General features: G+C 46.5%; 1 protein-coding gene across 1 annotated transcript in view; it reads right to left on the reverse strand.

The window, feature by feature from the left end:
• Positions 1-22,458, reverse strand: part of NPEPPS (aminopeptidase puromycin sensitive) — a 1,690,513-nt gene that overhangs the window by 230,114 nt on the left and 1,437,941 nt on the right. The window contains exon 17 of the mRNA XM_069634659.1: positions 8,012-8,231. Within this exon, the coding sequence (XP_069490760.1) occupies positions 8,012-8,231 (220 nt within the window). The remainder of the gene's footprint in view (positions 1-8,011; positions 8,232-22,458) is intronic.

Raw genomic sequence — 22,458 nt, forward strand, 5'->3', positions numbered from 1 at the left:
GGGTAAAAAGTGTTTAGAACAGGTTATTCCCCAATTTGTTGTTGCTGGGAGGTTAGTGGTATAGTGGGGAACAATACATTAAATATTCATAAAAAACCACAGAATTTCCCCCCTCCTTCTGCTTCTCCAATTTGTAGCCTATAAATGCCCTCCCCAGCAGCCAATTGTATTACTCAGTTATAATTTCCAACTCTTGATCAAAATATATTGAGACTGCTTTTTACTGATGATGCCTAATTCATCCTTTTATTCAAAAATTTTAAAACAATATTAAGAAGCTTATATGTAAACATTTTTTTTTATAAACACCATACATCACATAATTCTTTAGAGTTCAATGTGTGCAATTGTGCAATAAAGGGGTTAAAGTTCCACATACCATTGTGCAAATATACAAAAATAGAATTCAAAGTAATGTTCAACCATTACACGAACATTGAACTCAGGGTGTAGAGGTCTTTGAGAAGCATAATTATTTTCTATATTATCAAAACAGTGCAGTGAAGTCCTGAAGGACAAATTGGTCCATGTTTCTATTTTTACCAGACTCAGTAGCATATCTGCTTGTTATGACATCCCTTGAATCCCTGTGAGATTCTGGTTATACCCTATCACTTGTTTTTATCTCGCTCCGCTCCAACAGGCTTATTTGAAGTTTTGTCTCAGCCAGGGACCACAAATCGCTGTTCAAAGTCTACTTGTTCATGTGAGCGCTTCAGCCTTTCAGCGATGCAGCCACTAATAGTCTATCTTATTGTATTTGGTGCCGGGATCGCACGGATTACAAATGCCAACACAGGAAGAGAAATATTCAGTTATTGTTTCAGCCACAATAGAGGCACTTGGAGTGCAGATCGGAGCACAAACAGAACACTGAACATAAGAATAGCCCTTGAGAGGACCATAAGCCAACAAAGGCTGAACAACCTAAACAAAACAAATTTTCAAGGCTTTTTCCTCGGGCAGAATCAGTGCAACTACTAGAAATGACAGACATTTTTGACAGAATAGACGCGGAGGAGTTGTTTTTGAGACACAAACAGGGGATGCAGCATCCCAGATATCTACTTCTTTAAGAAACTTATTTGGAGAAATTAAGAAGATTAAGATTTATCACCTTTGGCGACAAGAATTCCTTTCTTAAAGACCTGAAATAAAAACGTATTAAAAAAGCAACTATCACAAAGGGAAGCTCTCCCGAAGAACCACGGCTAAATGCTGTGGGGAAACACGTGTTGGGAGATTATATGCGTTTCATGGGAATACAAAACATGCATAATGTATGAAGTCAATACATGGAAAATGAATGAGTAACTACTACGGATTGTACAACAGGCATACAATAATGTTATGTATGAAATCAATACATGGAGAATAAATCCATACACAATTCAACAATAAACTAAGAGTCCATCTTATTGTATTTTGTGCCAGGATCACACGGATTACAAGTGCCAACACAGGAAGAGAAAGATGCAGCCACTATGGTCGCCTTTGGCCATACTTTCCACAACAGTTCTCCCTGCTAGTCCACCACAGAAGATCCTGAACGACTCGGCTCAGAACTTGAATCAAGTCCATTATACTGCCACAGAACTGCACCCATTGAGATCTAATGGCCCATTGGAGCAAGCATAATTCTCAATCGGGTCTCTGTTACCAGGAAGATTTAGGATGCAGTCTAGGGCTGGCAGGTATAGGGAGTTCTGTAATCTGGTGACCATCTGCAGGATGTGTAGCGGACTGTCCTCTGGACGGAAAGCCTTGCCAGAGGGAGAATACGTAGCTGCTCCAACGAATTAGAGCATTTGAGAGGGTGTCAACTGAGACTTCTTTAAATTGAGGGAGAAGCCCAGCTTGTTAAGGCCTTGGCAGGGGCGACCGAGCTGATTGTAGCCTTGATTCGGAGGCTGCGCCCCAATTAACCAATCGTTCAGGTAGGGAAAGACAAATCTCCACTTTCCTGAGACTGGCTGCCACTACTGCCAATAGCTTGGTGAAGACCCTCGGGCGGATGTAAGCCCAAAAGGCAGAACTAGAAATTGGTAATGAGTGTTGCCTATGATGAACCACAGGCTTCCTGTGCTTTGGATGGATCAGCACATGAATTAAGCAAGACAAGTGACATCAACCAAACCTGAATTTCTAGGGTCTGGAGGATCTGCGAATGTGTTCCCATCTTGAACTTCTCCTTCCCGAGGAACTTTTTCAAGCGCCTCAGGTCCAAGGTGGGTTGCAGACCTTGTTCCTTTTTTGGAACCAACAAAAATAATGGAAGTAACACCCCCTGTTCCTTTCTTATACTGGTACCAACTCTCTGGCACCCTTCTCCAGAAGAGAGAGGAAACCTCTTTCAGGGGCAGTGGGTTTGGAACAGGTGGTGATCTGCATAGAGGGGGCAATCTGGTGGGCGCTTTAAAAAGGGGAGGCAGTAACTTCGAGTAGTAACACACCATTTGTGAAAATGGTGTGACAGATGCCCCCTACCAGTGTGGCATGGCAAGAGGTTTTGTTGCAGGGGCTGCACTGGAGGGGACAGATGTGGAAGTGGTCTGTGCTTATCTTCCTCTTAATCAGGAAGGTCAAGAGAAACGACTGACCTTGGTGGGCAGTGGTTTCCTTCTCCTTTTGGCCGTAGCTATAATAATGAAAGGGCTTGCCTTTCCACTGAAAGGAAGCTTGAGCAGTCTGCCTTACCGCTGCCACTAGGGTTCTTTTTTGCAGACTTGGAAGCCTGCAATTTCTCAAGGCTCTATCCTGCCTTTGTTCCAGATGAGTGCGACCCCCATCAAAAGGCATATCAAGTAACTTTGCCTGTCGATCTTAAGCAAAGCCTTATTTCCTTAGCCAAACAAACCTTCTCATTACAGAACTTGCTGCCATGGACCTTCCAATGCCGCCCGCTGAGTAAAGTCCGGATTAAGGCTTGACGCATGGCTTCCTTAACATCTTCAAAAATATTGAAGAACTCGTTTCTCATTTCCCCTTCAGGGACATGCCCCGCCGCTTCAGATATCACAAGTCCATACAGTGTGTGTATATTTAAGTCAGCGCACAAGAGGCATTAAGTGCCATGCTGCCAGAGGCTAAAACCTCTTTGGCCAGAGCACCATACCGATTGCCTCTGTATGGGGGCTGACGGGTAGGCGCTTGACTTCTTGCCGATTTGGATTCTGAGAGGACTCTGACGAAGTGCTATGAAGTCAGGTTTCGCCCAGAAAAAGGACCTGCACATGCAGGTCTCTATAGGCAGTGATTCTTCCTTATGACACGCAATGCTAGTTTGACACTGTAAAATGCGGGTGACTTGCTTTGCATCCAGCATTTGTTGGGCATGAATTTTAAACAAACGTGGACTGCCCTAAATGAATTGGCATCACATTTGCACTCTGTGTAGCCTGTGGCTCTTTCCATTGAGTCGCGGGATCAAACTGAACTTTTTTCAACCGTTGTTTGAATTCTCCCTACCTGAAAAATGTTATGTACAGAACTGATGAAGGCGATGTTCACAAGAATGACTACACCTTAAAGTGAAACTCGAGTTTGCCAGGACATTATTAATTGTGATGTTTTTATTGTGTTTGACAGGTTTTGCCCGATGGGTTAACAGTTTTCTCTACCATTGGTTTATACAATTGCGGTTTTCAACAGGCTTTTAAGCACATACACGACAGGATTAGACACTGTCATTTTTGTTCAATATACTATGTTATTTGAGTGAATTATCGGTTTCTTTGACTAGGAGAATATTGTTGTTTAGGTATGACTGATTTATCGGTTATGCCTGGGTAGGTTTGTGTGAGACACATGAACTTTTATTGGATGATATTTTTCTTCCTTTTAGTCTAATTGGATATTTGTATTTCTTCCGGTTTCTATCATTTTGCATTTATTGCATGCAATTTGTGTTTTTGTAATATACTTCATAATTGCTTTTTTGTTTCTGTTTATATCGAACACAAACACAGGACCTTCTTGTTGGTTTTCATTGCCAATAGTACAGGTAGTATAGCTCAGTGGCAACAAGCTCGTCCTGGAAGCAAGACGCAAAGCAGCACAGGCTCGAATCCCGGCTCTGTGCTTAGAAATCCCTTTGGTATTAAGCATGTTATAAAAAAAAGATATATAATAATAGTAGCTGCTTGGACAACCAGAGTGAAGCTCCTCGGTTTGTCGAGAGGAACCTATGGGTTCGAACCCGAAGAAAACCGGGTCATCATCCTCAGATTCCTTGAACAGACAAAATACCTTTTTGACTTGGGTGCATACCATGACGACGCAGGGTCTTCGACTGCCAACAAGTATCTTCAAAATCGATGCCGAAGGAGCAAGTGGGAAATCAAAGCATATGGCAGCAGACTAAGTCAGGGGCATCAATAGCTCTCAAATTTGTGTTGAGGCTTTCACTACTCTGGGGCTTTTAAGTGCACAAGGGGGCTGGTGATCCGAGAAACCTGCTGGCTTTTTTGAGTGCAGTGGGCTTGACCGCCTTCTTTCTGGAGGAGGGGTGAAGGAGAGAATGGGTAGGCACACTTTCCCAAAGACCTGCATCACCTTGATGCAAAACTCTTGTGGTTTTCAGGGAAGAAAGTACCTGCTCAGGTGAAGAGTATGTGGAGGAGTGCCTCCTCCGTTTCTTTTTGGACTAAGGACAAATGAGTGGAGTCGCTCCTCGAGTGGGAAAGTTTGCAGTGCATTTCAAACTGTTTTTCTCTCCCTCTGCAGAGATTTCTCAGCATTGACAGGACTTCCCTTCGACAGTCAAACTCAGCAACTGACTAACATCCCAACAACTATTTGGAGGCTCTCGCTTTTAAAGCTTTGGGCATCATGGTTTGACATGAGCTGTATTCTGCAACAATAGAGTTGGTACGGAGTGTAAGGGTGCATAAGGAGGAAGCGGACAAAGAAGACTTTTGGTCAAAAAGAAAGAAGAAACCTTGCTAACCCTGGTTCTAAGAGGGTTTTTTTCCCCTGCCTCAACACTAAGGGGGCTGTCAGATTGTCCGTCAAAGATTTCCATTCCACCGTTGTGTCATGCCCCATCTCTCACGCTTACACTCAAACTAAAAAGAATAACAGTTTGACTGTAATGAAGAGCAGAGAGCTATAGTTGCCTGAACACAATTTGGTCTTTTTATTGACATCAGCAATTAAACAAAATAAGAAGTTCTTTGCCCAGAACGCCTTGGCTTAATTCAGTCTTTTGCAGGAGCTTTCTGCTTGGGTTTACTTAAGTAAGGGTGCACAGAAATAGTCTTGCAGTTAGTCTTCATACGCCCAGGTGGTCTCCGTGACTGCTCTCGCCTCGGTCTCTCGGTAGTTCTGAAAAAGGTTGAAAAAATACCACCCAGTCCTTCTGTGTCTGCCTTATATGGGGGGTGGAGGGCTCTCAACCAATCAGGGCCAACACTAACTGGGAGTCTATATCTTCCCTCCCAAGCCCTGCCCCCTTCCCAGAGTGAAGTTTTCCATGATGTCTCCCCCACGCGGCGTCCACAAGGAACGCAGAACATTGACCCCCAGGGAGTGCCGTGGCTTGGGAACAGAGGGTAGGTGCACATATGTGGGAAAGTACTCCTGACTTTGATATGGCTCATATCTTGACGCAGCTAGGGCAAACTGACCATGTCCTCATACGGTTCGCAGGTGGCCGTGGCCGCGGGTTGGTTGTGCTCCGAAACCGCAGTACCCTTGGCGTGCAAGTGTAGGAGCTGGGCCGTGTCCTTAGTGCGTCGGCAGCCGCAGGTTGTTTCTGCTCCAAAACCACCACACCCTTGGCGTGCGAGTGTGTGAGCTGGCATTCCAAGTTCCCCACGTCCGTCACTTGCTCTGGTTTTCTGTGACTGCTGCTCTGCTTCTATATGACAGATATCCCATAAGTGTGGCCTTAAAGACTGCTGCTCCCAGTCCGCGTCTACAGACCATAGCTCCGTCTCATTTGAGCCGTCACCTTAATTGGTCATTTCACATTGACCAAAAAGACTTCTGAGGCCAGAAGAATGAATCCCTTCTCCTTGTTTCTGTATTCCACATTGGTTCAGAATCAGTTCAAAAGTAGAGAGTTCTTTGGTAATGAGGATGCCTCCCTTCTCCTGGCGTCTATATAATTAGTTCAAAAGTAAAGAGTTCTTGGCATGGCTTTTGCATAGGGGATTGACTACCTTCCCCAGGTTTCCGATTCCCCGCTTTGGGACCAGGGGGAATGACTCCTTTCTCCTGGACCAAGGACACAACTGCCAACATTGTTCACAACAACAAGAATCGCTCTCTTCTCCTGGTGTACACTGGTCTTGAAACACCCACAATTCTATGTCCCGGGGCTTACGCTGTGGCTTTCTCACTCTCCGGAATCTCTGTGGTTTCGGTCAAATCACTGTGATGAGGTGTAGGAGGACCTGTTAGCTTCCCAGGATCGGTTGTGCTGCCCTTTACCTGTTCTAGGTCCCTGGCACATCCCAGTTCTTCCAGGGACAGCAGAGAGCCTGTGGAGCTTCTGCAGCGGTTCAGCTTTCTGAATGCTAGGACAACATCCCCCTGGCTGCATCGATCCTCTTTCCGCCCGTTCAGTGCTTTCTTGCGCCGATCCGCTCCAGCCAGTTCCTCTAGCTGCACACACGGCCAACCACCAGCAACTCTTCCTCCCTTGTTCACCGGGCTAGTTTAAATCTCCTGCGCCGGATATTCTGCACACCTGCAATCACTGACGGCTGCGTCTCCACAGTCCTCAACTTGGTCTCCTCTGCATAGTCCTTGGTTGGCCCTTGGCTGCAAGTCACTTTTCCATGTCTGCACTTAGCTGCAACTCAGATTACTGGAACGAGTTGACCGCACAGAGGAATAAAGATCTACTCTTATGACTCTTCGTCTCAGTATGTTCAACCTGACAGCAATACTTCGATGTAGAGCGAGATAGAGTTAGAGTGACGGGAGAGGTTGGGACAGAGGCTGCGTGTATGTGTGCTGGTGAAGTGGCTCAAGCCTAGGTGGATGTCCTTGTTCCCAAGCAGGGAGCTCCCTCCCATGAGGTCCTCCCTCATGAAACCACCCCTACAGGGACGATCGGTTGGCGGCCTCACCACCCTGAACTCATGGGAAGGGGATCCCTTATAGGGAGAAGTGCTTTGGCGTAAAACGTTATATAAAAGTTAATAAATACAAAATGACAAGATTAGGTGCATCGTCGCATGAGGCAAGACAGAAATTCTGTGTGGGCCGGTCAACAACACTTTAGCGCTGCAATGGTGACACTGTTGAAAGGTTTAGGAGTCAACACAGTCAAGTTTTAAGAAAATATTCTAAGAATTTTTTGGGTGCGTCAGAGAATTTCTCTGAGGCGTGTTCCCAAGTAGTGTGCAGGGCATGTAGAAAAAAGGAACTGAAGTAACGTATTTGTACCAATGTTGACGTCACATCCAGTCCCAAAGCCAATGACACGAGGATCCCGACACCAGACTGCATGGCACACACTGCTGGGAAAAAGTTTGAGAGTGCTGCAAAGCAGGGGAATATATCCAAGATGAGCCTTTTCCGTGGGAGGACACACTCCTTTAGACCAAAACATCTGAACAATGATAGCATGGACTTGGAAGGGAAGTGTCAGTTTTGAAATCTGCTTTAAAATACATGATACAAATAATTAGGAATTGGGAGAAGATTTTAATAAAGTTTATTCTCTAATAACTAGAGCGGATAGGAAGCACAAGAAAAAGAAGAGGGGAGAGCCTGGCATTGAACAGAGCATCAACATATCAAGCAATTATGGGGCTAGGCATGTGCAGGTAACCACCAATGAGGGTACCCCCACTACCAATGAGAGCGGAGGCTGGAACAAGAATTAATTTATTGATCTTTACAGTGCAAATCAAAGATACTAAAATGTAGATGATGCGAAGATAAAATACAGAAGAAAAAGAAGAGCGCCGGAAACATGTAGTAGATTGGTAAATTGAGGTGCTTCAGCAACTATTTACTTTTCCAAACTTTTCAACTTTCCAAAAAATAAATATACCTTCGCCGGGTTTTGGGTCCCAGCCCAACTTCTGTCCTATAGGGGAAAATAAGTCTCTGATGAAGACCTGAAGTTCCTCGTAGTAGTCTGTGTTTGCAAGCAGAGTGGAAAGGATCCCAAGGTTACAGCTCAAATCACTCCACACAGTGTAGTTTGGCTCATTCACAAAGGCCTCCATAACCTTGAGAACTTCTACAGTGCTGGTCATACCAGCCCGAGCCTAGGAGAAGAAAAAAAACAGACATTACATATGATGCACAATGAACTGGATATCCTGGCAACAACCAGTTAACATGATTTACGAGACCTGCTGCCTGCTCCCTTGATCAAATGGGTCAAGATCTCTCTCCAGTCCTCGCCTCTCTACAATACTGACATGGCTTGGCCCAAGGCAGCATTATAATTTAGTACTCAAGTCAAACTTAAATACTATGTGCTCTGCAGAAATTAATTAATGCACCACACAGGGTTTTACCCATGGATGGTAGCAATATGTTGAAATATTTCTTAACACCAATACTGGCAGACAATGCAATGCCCAGTTAAGTAGCAGTTAATGCAATGCAAATGTATGTGTATGTGAGGTTGGGTTATATTGTAAGAGTTGTTAACTCAGTAGCATAGAATAAAGGGTAAAAGCATGTAGAGACACTTGATCTTTCATTCTAAACTAACAGAGCATTCATCTTAGTAGTCTCCAATCCGTACAGAATTTTCAATCCTTTGCTTTCCCCACAACTCTGCCTGGTCTTCGTGAGGCACACTCCCAAAACACAGGGAGGAAGCAAACCTCATCAGTAAAAATGGTTTAATCCTTGGAGATGCTCGATTCAATGCCACATAACACTTTTGTCAATATAAAGTTCCAAGTGTGTTCGTGAACAGACATCCTCTGATCTTTATAAAAGCTCTAATGAAGAGTGGGAGGTTTGCAATGGCTTTATTTCATTCCCCTTTCTTCTATCACTTTTTATGAGGTGCCCTTACAGAACGCCTGCTTCCTTTCTTGTTAAACCACTACTTTACTTTGGTTACTTTCTCATTTAGCTAAATTTCATATTTTAACACCAACACCCAAACATCAAATTAATTACCTTTGGTATTGTTCTTTATGATGGATGTTCCTCCCATCTTAGATATATGAATCCTGTTTTAGCAGATCTCTGAAACTTTGACACACGGGCTGCCGTCCCTTGGGACTCTTCATGGACAAGGCCAGACGTGAAGTCTGCGTCAGCACAAATACCTTGCAGCGCGCTCCATGGCTTCAGTTCAATCGCTTTTGTCCCATGTGGTCAGCCGCGTTTGGGACTTCTTAGAGGCATCATTTGTTAAAAAGACATTGAAGGATAGAGAGAGATGGAGAGAACTCTTCATGTAAGGGGAAGGATGGGAGGACCATGAATAATCCATGGGAGGAACATCCACCAGAAAAAACATGACCAAAGGTAAGTAATTAGTTCTTCTAATTGTGTCCTCCCACGGATCCCTATTCTTAGATATACTTCCATAACAGAGTACATTTTGAGAGAACTCCCCTTTGGATTGCTGACCTAGCATCTACTACTCTAGTGGAGTGAGCACAGAATCCTTCAGGGATGCGTTTCCCTGCCATGGTTTCACATTCTGAAACACAAAACAATCCACCTTGATAGTGTTTGTATCGTGATTCCTTCCCCGAACCTAGGATTGGTTTAACCACTGAAGAGCTGGTCTTCTGATATGAAATTACTTGTTCTGGGTATGCAAAAGCTTAAGGTTATTTTTAAGATCCAGCCTATACAACCCTCGTCCCTCTTTGGAAGGGTGGGGGGAGGGTAGAAGTCAACAAGAAGAACTTTAGTGAGGCAAAGCTCCCACCTTAGGAAGGAAGGCCATTCCTTGAAAGGACTAAAAGGAGGTTCGCATGAGAGGGGCCTATAGTTTGCTCACTCTGCTTGTGGATGTGATTACTAGTAAAAATACAGTTTTCCATGTGAGGAGCCTCAGTGGGCAAGAATGCAGTGGCTCAAATTGTGCTGCGATTGGAAAAGTCAATACCAGATTTCGGTCCCATGTTGGCACCACAAAGGTAACCGGGGGGAGGAGGAAGGTTTGCTAGTCCTTTTAGCAATTTAATCACCATTGGTATCGGGAAATATGAACCTTTTCTAATGAACTCCCACTAATTACTCATCTAGGATACAGATCACACAGCGCAAGCTGCTCTTCGGAAAAGAACACTGCTCCTAACTTATTTTTTACTGAAATTGATTGCCAAGTCTCTCGTATTCGCCGCAATGCCGAATCCAACATCCGTCTTTTGGGTTTCCAATCCTGCATGGATTGCGGGCGCCAGATGTCCATTCCGGACCTGCACCGCATATGCCTTTACTGCCATGGTAAAGGCCACGCTGCTAAAACTGTGCGTCATGCTAATCTATGCACCCAAAGGCGCTTCAAGAGTATGAAGCTAAACTTTTCACCTTCTTCCACACGGAAAATGGTAATAAGCAGACTTGTTCAAGATCACCGGGAGTGGGCGCAGCGATGAGGGATAATCCCCCATCCGAAAGGAAAAAAAGTCGCAGTGCAAGAGATAGAGATCACCTTGCAGTTCTTTGCAGCATCACTCTTCTTTGCCTTCGAAGAAGAGGAGTCACACTCAAATGGGGGCTATGAGGAAGAGACCCTGCAGGTGCCTCTTCGCCAAGGGACCGCACCCCCAAAGCCTATGGTCACAGCTCCGGCCAAGATGACGGATCCCACCACACTTGGTAGAGCCAGCAGGGAATCCTCAATGAGACGTGACAAGATCGTGAAGAGGCGGCACTCTGTTGCGTTTCCGGATGTCTGTCCAGACTTATGATCCCTATCCAGCGGTGCGGTGGGTGCACATAGGGGCATATATATCCCAGATAGTGGACATCAATGAGGAAGGGGGGATCCTGTCTCTTTCGGGTTTTAGCTCTTCAACCTCAGGGAAGTGAGTTCCCAGAGGTGTTTTATGTGGAACAGGGTGGCTTGGTGAACCTGGTAGCCGAATTTCAGGAGGAAGGTGGCCTGGACACCTCACCAGAGGTTGAAACGATCCCTACTGCCACCCCTAGCAAACCACAGGCTGCTTTCTAGCACTTGATGGCAAAGGTGGTCGACACCTAGGGCGGTTGGCCTCTTCACACCCAACGGTGCAGTATGATCCGACAGACAGGATGAGGGTCATAAAAAGGAAACTTTATTGCCTTTCAATAAGGCAATAGGGGGGCAGTGATGTACCTGTGGGCCAAGCTAGTGTCGGTTCTCTCAATGGACCGTGACCTGGCCAAGAAGCATAAGCCAACACCTTCGGACCCCTTTCTTTCTTTCGGCCCATGCCTCCCCATAGAATTTGGTGGTAAAGGCCACCACGGAGAACCATGCGACTACCTCTTTTCCTTCTTTGTCTCCTACAGGGAGAGCAAGAGATTGGATGCATGGGGTGGGAAGATTTTCGGTTCTGAGCCTTGGTCCCTGGTGCGTTAATGCCTCTTGCACTTTGCCGAGTTTTCTTTTGGTCTGTGGTCAGTGATGTCCGAGGAAGCTGAGCATATCCCAGAGGGTGAGAAAACTTTTGTCTAGATTCACATAATTCATAATTGATTTACCATAATTCTTAAAGTTTAAAATACATTAATTACATCATTACAGAAAGTAAATATTAAAATCCCATAACACTCTAGAATTTCCCAAGGATATAGAATTTACAAAGTGACGAATCCCGAGATGTCATCACGTCTACCCGAGGGGGAACCCCTTCCCATGATACCAGGGATGTGAGGCCGCAACCCGATAGGTAGTGGTACTCAGCAGGAGGATCTCGTAGGGAGGGACTCAGCAGGAGGATCTCGTAGGGAGGGACTCAGCAGGAGGATCTCATAGGGAGGGACTGCCCCCTCTGGGGATCAGGGAGGACGTCTTGGAAGAACGCAGTATTCTGACCCCAAACCACCTCACATACATCTTCCATATCCCTTATCTACCACTTCCAAGTTACACACCTCCATGTATGTTTGTGAGACAGAGCTACACACCTGCTGAGATGACGAAGAGTAGGGATGAATTGACAGGTGCTTTCTTATAAAGTACTGGGACGAGGAGGGGGCAGTGTGTAGCAATAAAGAATCCTCAGGATAATTGGAATGGGTGTGCTAGTTGTGGTTGCCCATTCATTATAAAAAGTAAAGAAGGATGTTCCAAGTTGTCAGACCCTCCCAGGAGGATTTGCAAGTTTGGAGGACATCAGCATGGAAGAGAGGCTAGAGCTGACCGGGACTCGTGCGAAGGAGCCGAGGCATCCCCATCCAGTCCACTGTGTGGGGGCAGACCGAGGAACTGGAAGAGCGGAGGCCCTGGTGGAAGCAGTAACCAGACTGTGTGGTTGTGGAAAGACACACAAACTGCCCAGAGAGAATTACTGCGGGGCTGCTGCAAATGCTGAAGAAGCACAAGAACGTGAGAAGCCAAAGAAGACATCAGAGAAGCATGCGACCGACTGAGAAAAACCGACAAGAGTCCCTGAAGGTACATGGGAAGTCAGGACCAAGAAAAGGGGCAAGAAAAACCTCGAACCCGGGTTTGTGATCCAGATATATTTAAGAATAATATCTTCAAGCAATTGGCTTAAGTTTTCTTTTGGCCTTTAGTCAGCGATGGCCGAGCGGCTGAGCATATCTCTGCGGGGGAGATGGGGAAGGTTTTGAAGCCCATGTTAAGGATGGCAAGGAAGCCTCCTGCCAGATCTTTCAGTCAGGCCTGGTCACAGCAAAATGCATCGCAAGGACCATGGCCACCAGCACAGTCTTGCATCATTATTCTTGGTTAAGGACTTCAGGATTTGCTACTGACGTCCAAGAGAAACTTCTGGTTGGGCACCAAGGCAGACCAGTTATTCCAGAGGTTTCAAGCCTCTGAGGCGACCGCCAAGTCGTTGGGGGTAGCAGTGTAGCAACAGCTGGCGAGCCCAGCTGGGAGGGGCAAGGCTTTTTGCCCCTTTACCACTTATGCCCAGAGGTAGGGGCCGAGCTAAGCACCCCCAGTCAGGCAAGGACAACGTAGTTCCAACAGGGAGCAAAGAAAGGTTTCTAAAAGTCATGCACACTTTGGTTGGTAGGCCATAAAGAATTGTCAGTGCAGATTATATTGCTGCCCACTCACCTTCATTAGTACACCCTGAACGTGTGACTGGTTAAGAGCCGACACACGTTTCGACCAAAGGTCTTTTTCAAGGCTCAGTGCTGAAAGGATCTCAATGAAAATGTATCCCTGTTACTACCAGTGCAGCATGGCTGTCCAGAAACAAACGTATTCTTCATGTCCTAGGTGGCTCATAGAAAAAAGATAAATTGCTTTTGTCAGAAGCATGTTGCGTACTCTTAATCCATATGATCTTTGAGTGCATGTTGCACTGCTGCTGTCTTTGCAGAGTTGTCCCTATAGGGGTAGGGGCCGAGCTGCACCTAGAAGAGGCACTTCCTCCTTCACTGTGCCATCTGCAGCTTCTGGGGTGTAGCCTCCCTGAAGTAGGCTTCCTCATATATCCCTTGTAGGAGGCAAAATAGCCCTGTTTGGCGAGGAATGGAAAAATAACACCTCAGATACCTGGGCCTCACAGGTCATACAGCAGGGATTTAACTTCTCCGCCTCCAGACAACCCCCCACACATCCAACCCTTGCCTCAAGACCTCTCCTATTGGAGGAAATCCATCAGCTTCTGGCAAAAAGGGCCCTGAAGAGGGTCCCCAGGTCTCTGAACGAGGCAAGTGTTGGTTCTTAGCTTAATTGCTGGTGCCAAAGGAGGACTGAGGTGTGATACCCATCATGGATCAGCGGCTGCTGAACTTGTACTTGTGCAAGGACAAGTTGAAGATGGTCACTCTAGCCCAGATCCTGCAGGCCCTGGACGTGAAGGACTGACTAGTCTCCCTGGATCACCAAGATGCCTAATCCATATGGCTATCCACAAACACAGGAAGTATCCGAGTTCAAAGTGGGGCACAGTCATTTCCAGTTCAAAGTCCTCCCTTTCGGCCTTTCTTCTGCACCCAGGGTTTTCACCAAGCTGTTAGCAGTAGTGATGGTTCGTCTCAGGAAGGAAGGCATTTATGTCTTTCTCTACCTTGACGACTGGCTCGTCTAAGCCACTAGATGTAGCAGCATCAAGGCCTGTAATGGACGTGCAAGCTTGGGCTTCTCCCTGAGCTTCAAAATGTCTCAGGTTTTGCTGTCAGTGTGGTCTTGGACAGTCGCCTGGGTATGCATATCCCAACCGAGGAAAGTGTTTAAACATCTTCAAGATGGTCCAGGTTTTCTTGCCTCAGACAGCAGTTCCAGCCTCAGCTTTTCTATGCTTGCTTGGTCTAATGGCAGCATGCGTCTTGATTATGCCAGAAGCCCTTCTGTGCATGAGGTCCCTAAAGAGGCTTCTGAGTTCTCAGTGGCATCCGTTTCAGGGACGAACTTCAGACCTTTTACTGTCTCAGAGTGCCCGGAGACCTGCAATGGTAGTGCATGAAGGGCAACCTCCTGACGAGTAATTATTCCATCAACTTTGGCCAAAAAAAGTGTCTCTAATCATGGATGTATGCCGGAAGGGCTGGGGCACTCACCCCCAAGACCTTATGGTGAGGCGACTAGTCCCCATCAGAGTGCCGGGAGACCATCAATCAGCTGGAGCGGAGGGCCATCAGGCTGCCCCTGGCCACTTCCTCTCATATTTGAAGGGAAAGTAAGTATTGGTCCTGACGGACAATACTGTAGCCATACAATAGCTCAACAAGAGGGGTGGCGTGGGCTCGTTGCATGAAGCAATGCGATTGTGGTTCTGGGCACTGGAGAACAGTGCGTCTCTGACTGTGGTTCATCTGGCCAGCACAGAGAACATTCTATCAGGTGCACTGGGCAGGCTAGTTCTGAAGAAGATGATGTCCCAATGGGGTACTCCCCAAGTGGGCCCTCTTCGCTTAATGTGTCAATAGAAGGTACAGGTGGTTCTGTTCTGGAGAATTCCCTCATCAGGGACGCTGAGATGGTCGAATAAGACTTCAACCTACTCTATGCGGTCATTCCGCTAGTTCTTAGGAGAATGCATCCATTCAGGTGCACAATGATCTTGATCACTCTGGAATGAACCAGGAGAACATGACACCCAGAGTTGCTGGACATGGCCATCTGTCTTCCCTGGTGTCTTCCACCGAGGATGGACCTCCTCTCCCACTCCAAAGGGAGGGTCCTGCATCCAAACCTCAGCTGCCTGAAACTTTATTCCTGGCTGCTGAAAGGCTGGGTTATAGGAAGTGGTATTTGTCAGAAGAAGTTCTATGTGCTCCTGTCTGCTAGAAGACCTACAATCAAATTAATTAATTCCTGTAGGAGGCATACATTTTCGTTGTGGTGCTGGGAAAGGGATCTGGACTTTTTTATTTGCTCCACTTCCTCTGTGTTGGATTATCTTCCGTCTTTGGGCCAGACAGGTATAGATTGGTATAGTAGAGGGCTATCTTGAAGCCATTTCTGTCTTCAAGAGGATTCCAGAGCAGAGTTCCTTTTCCACTATCCCCCACGGTCATTCAATTCCTGTGGGGGTGTTGCTAATATTTTCCCCCACGCCACTTTGTTCCAGTGTGGGATTTAAATGTAGTGTTGATGTTTTTAAATGGGTGCTCAGTTCGAGCTCCTTCATTCGTTTTATTTAAGACTTCTCACCATTAAGGTGATTTTCCTGGATGCATTCACTTTTGCTAGACAATTGAGTGTGCTCCAGGTTCTGTCAATCCTCCCTACTTGGTTTTCTCCACAGAGAAGGTGACATTAAGAGTTAGAACCTCCTCCTTTCTGAAGGTGGTCACTGATTTCCATCTCTCTAAAGAACCATTTATCAGTCTTCTTTCCTCCACTACATCCTTACAATGCAGAGGAGCATTTCCATCGACTGCTCTAGTGCAGGACCTCAAGTTCTATGTCTCTCAGACAAGGGAGAACAGGGCTGATGACCAACTTTTCATTTGTTACTGTGACGAACCAGGAGTCAGACTCACTGAAACATTTGAAATGGTTCTTTATTAAATAAAATCAGAAAAGGCCCATCTATCCCTATCGCTAAGGGGATTGTCCCTGCCTAAGAAACTAAACTACGGGTGTTCATCAGTCGTCCAAAAACCAAAATGATGTCCTCCATCCAAAACCTTATTACATCTTACCCTATTACTATAGAAAAAGAACAAAGACCGGAGCACTGCGCTTCTGGTTAAGACTTCCCTTGGCTAAACTCAGTGGGCTTCTTCTCAGGGTAGTGTTCGTAGTTCCAATGAAAAAAAAAGGTTTTAAAGTCAATAATGACAGTTCCTTAATCCTCCTTGCACATTCCTCAAGAGATTCTGTAATTTGTGGTACACATTTAAACTCTTAACATCTTTACACATAGGGATCCTTATAGTATCCTTTCCCCAATTCCTTGTATGCTTTTCTCGTGGTTGCTCCTGCAATCGGTTGAATCCTCCAGATTCTATTCCTTTAAAGGGGAAGTCTTCTCAAAAACGTTAATGTTTAAAACTATTGGTCATAATTAAAAATATATATTGACTAAAAAAAAAAAAGTTCCTATATAAAATAAGCTGTAAATCTGGTGTAAAGGCCCGCTGTTAAAAGACTTAGGGGCATCCCTTTTGTATGTATAAACAGTATAATCTGTTTCTTTAATTCTCTGCTCTGGCAGCAGTAATCAAGCAAGAGCCACCTTACTGGGAACTTGAGCTTGCTACAGCCAGAGAGCATGGTCACGGGGCAGGCAATCCTATGAATGACAATCCTAATACAGCAAAGAAACACTTTCCAGCAAAATAATGTTGCAGAAGAAAAAGTTACTTACCAACTGGTAACTTTCTTTCGATTGGATGTTTCTCGAACGTTTTCCTCATCTTAGATGTATTCCATCCAGCTTTGCTGCTCTTCAGAATTTTTTCTTTTTCGGCAGAGGGCGCCGTGCGTCGATGTCGAGTCGATGGTCCCTCGAAGGCCTCCGTCGAGGGTGACGTCATCGGGTGTATAAGCAGCACGCGCGGCGCCCGTTGGCCTCAGTTCTGTTTTTCCCCATTTTTATCTTTGATCTTGTACTGTGTAGATTGTGCCGGCAGACAGGTATGAGCCTTGCGAGATTTGAGATGGCAATAACCTGTAAAAATCTACAGAGGGGTAGGCTGGGAGGGCGATGAGGAATACGTTGGAGGAACATCCAATCGAAAGAACGTTACCAGTTGGTAAGTAATTTGTTCTTAGAGTGGATTGTGTCCTCCAACGTATTCCTCATCTTAGATAGACTCCCAAAGCAGTATGGACAATTCCTCTGGAAGAGGGGGTAGATTTTGAGATACTCTTAGATGGATGAGTATAGTACTGCTTTTCCAAAAGTTAGCTCCCTAGACTGGGAAGCATCCAGGTTATAGAATTTTGAGAAGGTGTGTAGCGAAGACCAAGTTGCTGCTTCGCAAATGGATCTTATTGGAACACCTCTTTGAAGGGCTGTGGAGGAGGCGATGCCTCTGGTGGAATGAGCCCTTAACCATTCCGGAGGGTCTTTTTGAGCTAGTCTGTAGCATTCTGAAATGCAAAGCACAAACCACCGTGAAATTGTCTGTTTTGTCACCGATTGACCCAGTTTCATTCATGTGTAACCTATAAACAGCTGGTTGTCCACTCTAAGTCTGGAAAGTCTAGAGATGTAAAAGCTTAAAGCTCTTTTCGGATCCAACCTGTGTAATCTTTCCTCCTCCTTCGAAGGATGGGGTGGAGGATAGAATGTGGGAAAGACAATTTTCTGACTTAAATGAAAATCAGATATTACTTTTGGTAAAAATCATGGTTTTACCCTCTGTCCTTATGGAACACAGTATAGGGTGGCCCAGAAGACAGTGGCTGCAATTTGCTCACTCTTCTTGCTGATGTTAGAGCAACCAAGAAGGCTGTTTTCCACGTTAGTAATCTTAATGGACACATGTGCATGGGCTCAAAAGGAGCACACATCAAGAATTTTAGGACTAAATTTAGATCCCAGATAGGTACTTGAAATGGGTGAGGAGGAAACACATTGAGTCCTTTTAAGAATTCTATTATCAAAGGAATTTTGAAGTAGGAGCAGTCTTCCGATGAGCGCTTGAAAATGGAAAGCGCCGCAAGGTAACCTTTTATTGTTCCAATATTCAGACCTCTATGTGCTAGGGTCAGAAGGAAAGATAATACTTCCGGAATAGAACATAGAAAAGGATCGACATTCTTTTCTCTGCACTAGTTGCAAAACTTTTACCAATGACTTTGTTGCTGGCCTTCTTGCCCAAAACAACACCTCCATAACGTCAACTGGAAGGTTCCAATCCCTGTATCTCAGCCTTTCAGATACCAAGCATGAAGGTTGAGTGTTTTGAACTCTGGATGGAGAACCTGACCTTCCATTTGAGAGAGAAGGTTCTCTCTCTGAGGAAGACGTACTGGAGGGCCGATGGACATGTCTAGAAGGTCCAGGTACCACGTTCTCCTGGCCCAATCCGGGGCAATTAGGATCATGCGGCTCCGAAACCGTCTCAGCCTCCTGATGACCCGAGGAATGACGGGAATCGGAGGGAACGCGTACAATAGTGGCAAATTCCACTCCACTACGAACGCGCCCCCCAGGGCTCCTCTCGGGGGAAATTCCCTTGAGCAATACCTTTCGCATTTTCGGTTGATTCCGGTTGCAAACAGGTCTACTTGAGGGGTTCCCCAAAGGGCGAAGATCTCTTGAATGATTTCCTGAGCCAGTTCCCATTCATGGGATACCGTGCTCTGCCTGCTCAGAGCATCTGCCTTCATATTCTCTTCACCGGCTAGATGAATTGCCGTTAAAGAAATTCCCTCCTGAATCTCCCAATACCAGAGATGCATTGCCTCTGCACAGGGGTAGTGACCCCACGCCTCCTCTTTTTGTTTAGGTAGTGCATGGCCACTGTGTTGTCGGTCATTATCAGGACATTCTTTCCCCTGACAGATGGCAGGAAAGCCTTCAGCGCTAGTCTGATTGCCCTCAGCTCTAAAAGGTTGATATGTAGTTTGGACTCCGATGGAAACCAACGACCGCTGATTGTCAAATCGTTGGCATGAGCTCCCCACCCTGGGAGTGAGGCGTCCGTCACTACTGTAATCTCTGGCCATGGTTGCCAAAAAGGTTCTCCTTTTAGGATGTTCTCTGTACAGGTCCACCATAGAAGATCTTCTCTGACCCTGTTCGGAATCTGAAGAAGATCTGTCATTTGACCCGAGAACTGGGACCACTGAGTCTTTAGGGCCCATTGAAGGGATCTCATCCTCAAGCGTGCCTCTGGCACCAGAAAGATGCAGGATGCCATGAGGCCGAGCAACCTTAAAAAGTCGTAAGCCTGGAGATTTTGGGCATTTTGGAATTTGGAAATCATCTGAAGAATGTCTTGAGCCCTCGACTTGGGAGGCAAGCTCTTTCCCAAGGACGTGTCTAATACAGCTCCTATGTACTGAAGCTGTTGGGAAGGTGTCATCTGTGACTTCTTGAAATTGAGGGAAAAGCCCAGTTTGTGGAGGAAGTGGCAGGTGACTTTCAGATGATCCAGCGCTTGCTCGGCAGAGCGCGCTCTGATCATCCTATCGTCCAGGTAGGGGTAGACATGAATCCCCCCTCTCCTGAGGTGCGCTGAAGACCCTCGGCGGAGGTCAACCCGAATGGCAGGACTCGAAACTGATAGTGTGAGTCGCCAACTACGAACCTCAGGTATTTTCTGTGTTTGAGATGAATCGGCACATGAAAATAAGCATCCTGGAGGTCCAATGACACCAACCAGTCCTGGAGTTGAAGGGCCTGAAGGATCTGAGAAAGGGTAACCATCTTGAACTTGTCCTTCCTGAGGAACTTGTTCAAGTTTCTTAAGTCCAAGATGGGTCTCAGTCCTCCGTCCTTTTTGGGGATCAATAAATACGGGGAGTACCAACCCTTGTTCCTCTCCGCTGCAGGTACTGGTTCTATAGGACCTTTCTCCAGCAGGGTTAGAACTTCCTGCTGTAGGAGCGGGTTTGAAAGTTTCAACTGGTGTCTCCCTGGTGGATTGCTTTGAGGTTGCTTTAGAAAAGGAAGGCAATAGCCTTGGGCTATTATTTCTAGAGCCCAAACATATGAAGTAATGGCTCGCCATTATTGCAGATGCTGCGACAGCTTGCCTCCTACAGGTGTTTTGTGGTGCAAGTCCTCCAAGTGGTTTTGTGGTGGATGTTGCAGCTGCTGATGGCAAAGGCGCTGCAGCTGGAGCTGGTTTAGCACGTTTTCCTCGTCCACCACTAGTGGCCTTTCTTTGGCCCCTTTGACTGGCCATTCCTCTCGTCTTCCCGTATGAGGTGTAATAACGTTAGGATCGTCCCCTCCACGATTGCCATTGCGCACGAAAAGGCTGAGGTTGCCTAATAGCAGCTCCTAAGGATTTTGCCGCTGCTTTTGAGGTCTGCAACCTCTCAAGGCTCTCGTCAGCCTTGTTGCCAAAAAGTTGAGACCTGTCAAAAGGCATGTTCAGGAGGCGGTTCTGTACATCCGGTGCAAAACCCGACTTCCGTAACCACGCAAACCTGCGCATTACCGTGCGAGTGCCCATGGACCTTCTTACACTATCCGCAGTGTCCAATCCAGATTGAAGGGATTCATGCATGGCCTCCTTTCCATCTCTAACAATGGCTAGGAAACCTTCCCTTTCTTCCCCTTCTGGTATGTGCTCTGCCACCATTGCGATGCACTCCCATAGAGTGTACGAAAATTTTGCCAAGGCACATGTGGAGTTTCCAGATTTTAATGCCATGCTCCCGGCTGAAAATACCTTCCGTGCCCAACCATCCACATGCTTATCGTCCCTGTCTGGAGGGATAGACGGGTATGCAAGTTTGTTGGAAGCTGTGGCTGCCTGTATGACCAAACTCTCGGGAGTTGGATGTTTTGACAGATAGCCGGGGTCGCTACTGGCTGGGCGGTATTTTGATGCAAGGGATTTATTTACCAGAGGAATAGAATCTGGAGTTTCCCAATTCTTGGCCACCCTGTTTGGTAAGGCTACATGAAAAGGTAGAACTGGGTCTTCAGTGGGACCATGGTCCAATATGTCTGTTAAATCGTCCTGGACAAATTGGGCTGGTGGTCTAGTCCATCCCAAGTAATCTACCACCTTGGTCATTAACTGACGGTAAGATGGACTGGCATGCTCTCCTGGATCTGGTCTACCAAAGTCATTCTCAGGAGAGGTATCAATGCCACTTGCATTGTGTAAAGACTCCACCAAATCCCTCATTCTGCTTTCCTCTGAGATCAAGCATTCTGGGACATTTGCGGTGCCATACTCCAATCCAAAAGGTACATTTTCCTCCTCTGATCTCTCCTGTTCCTCAAAAATTGTGGTCAAGGATTTGAAAAACTCCTTCCTAGGGAGAGGCTTGAAAACCTTCTCTGGGAGAGGAGGAGGAAGAGGAGGAGTACCAGGCTCTGAAGGAATTACATGTTTTTAAAAAAACTTTTTCCTTCTCTTTTTCAGGCTGCCCTGGCTTGGTTGGAGCCTTTGGCGCTGAGGGTTTCAGCGTCGACATCGATAAAGGTGTCGATAAAGGCGTCAATGACATAGTGGTCGTCGACAGGGTCTGCTTCGAGGGCGTCGAGGCGGCCTTCAACGGTTTTCCCTTCGAGGTGGGATAGGTCTCGGACGGTGTCGGTGACCTTGAGCTGTCGACTCGACTCGAGCGCTTATCGCTCGGCATCCTGGAAGGTTCCCCATCCTTCCTTTTACGATCACCCGGGCTTGAGGGCGCGCGAGTGTGGGAGCGATGACGCTCCCGGCCGGCTTCCGAAGAAGGCGCGGACCGAGGCTTCGCCTTCTGAAACACCTCCATCATTTTCACCCTGAATGCTTCCCACTCTTCGGTATACAAATTTTTTGTGGGGCATTTCATTTTCGGAGACTCGTCTGACGACGAGGTGGAGGGAGACCTATGGCGTCGCTTCTTCGACGAAGAGCGATGAGAATCACTTCGGGATCTAGTTCGACGCCTTTCGCGTCGAGGAGATTTTTCCCAATGGGGTCTCGACTCAACGCTAGAGGCTTTTCGATCCTTCCGACCTACCTGTAGCTTTCCTCTCCTTTCTCGCAAGGCCTTTCCCGTCATCGCCTGACACTTCGAACAGGCATCCATGTCGTGGCCTTCCCCGAGACACCACAAACACTCGCGGTGCGGGTCCGTGATCGACATTTTTGAGCCGCAAGACTTGCATTTCTTAAAACCCGATCTCGGGGTTGTGGTCGGCGTCGATGACGAGGACATAATTACTTCTCGTTATATTATATTTCTTGACAGAACTCGAGCCGCGCCGAATGTCTGAAGCAACGTAACTGCGGAAAAACGGAACTGAGGCC

Source organism: Ambystoma mexicanum, chromosome 13 (genome assembly GCF_040938575.1).
Source record: "Ambystoma mexicanum isolate Mex_15411 chromosome 13, UKY_AmexF1_1, whole genome shotgun sequence".
In the NCBI taxonomy this organism is placed as follows: Eukaryota; Metazoa; Chordata; class Amphibia; order Caudata; family Ambystomatidae; genus Ambystoma; species Ambystoma mexicanum.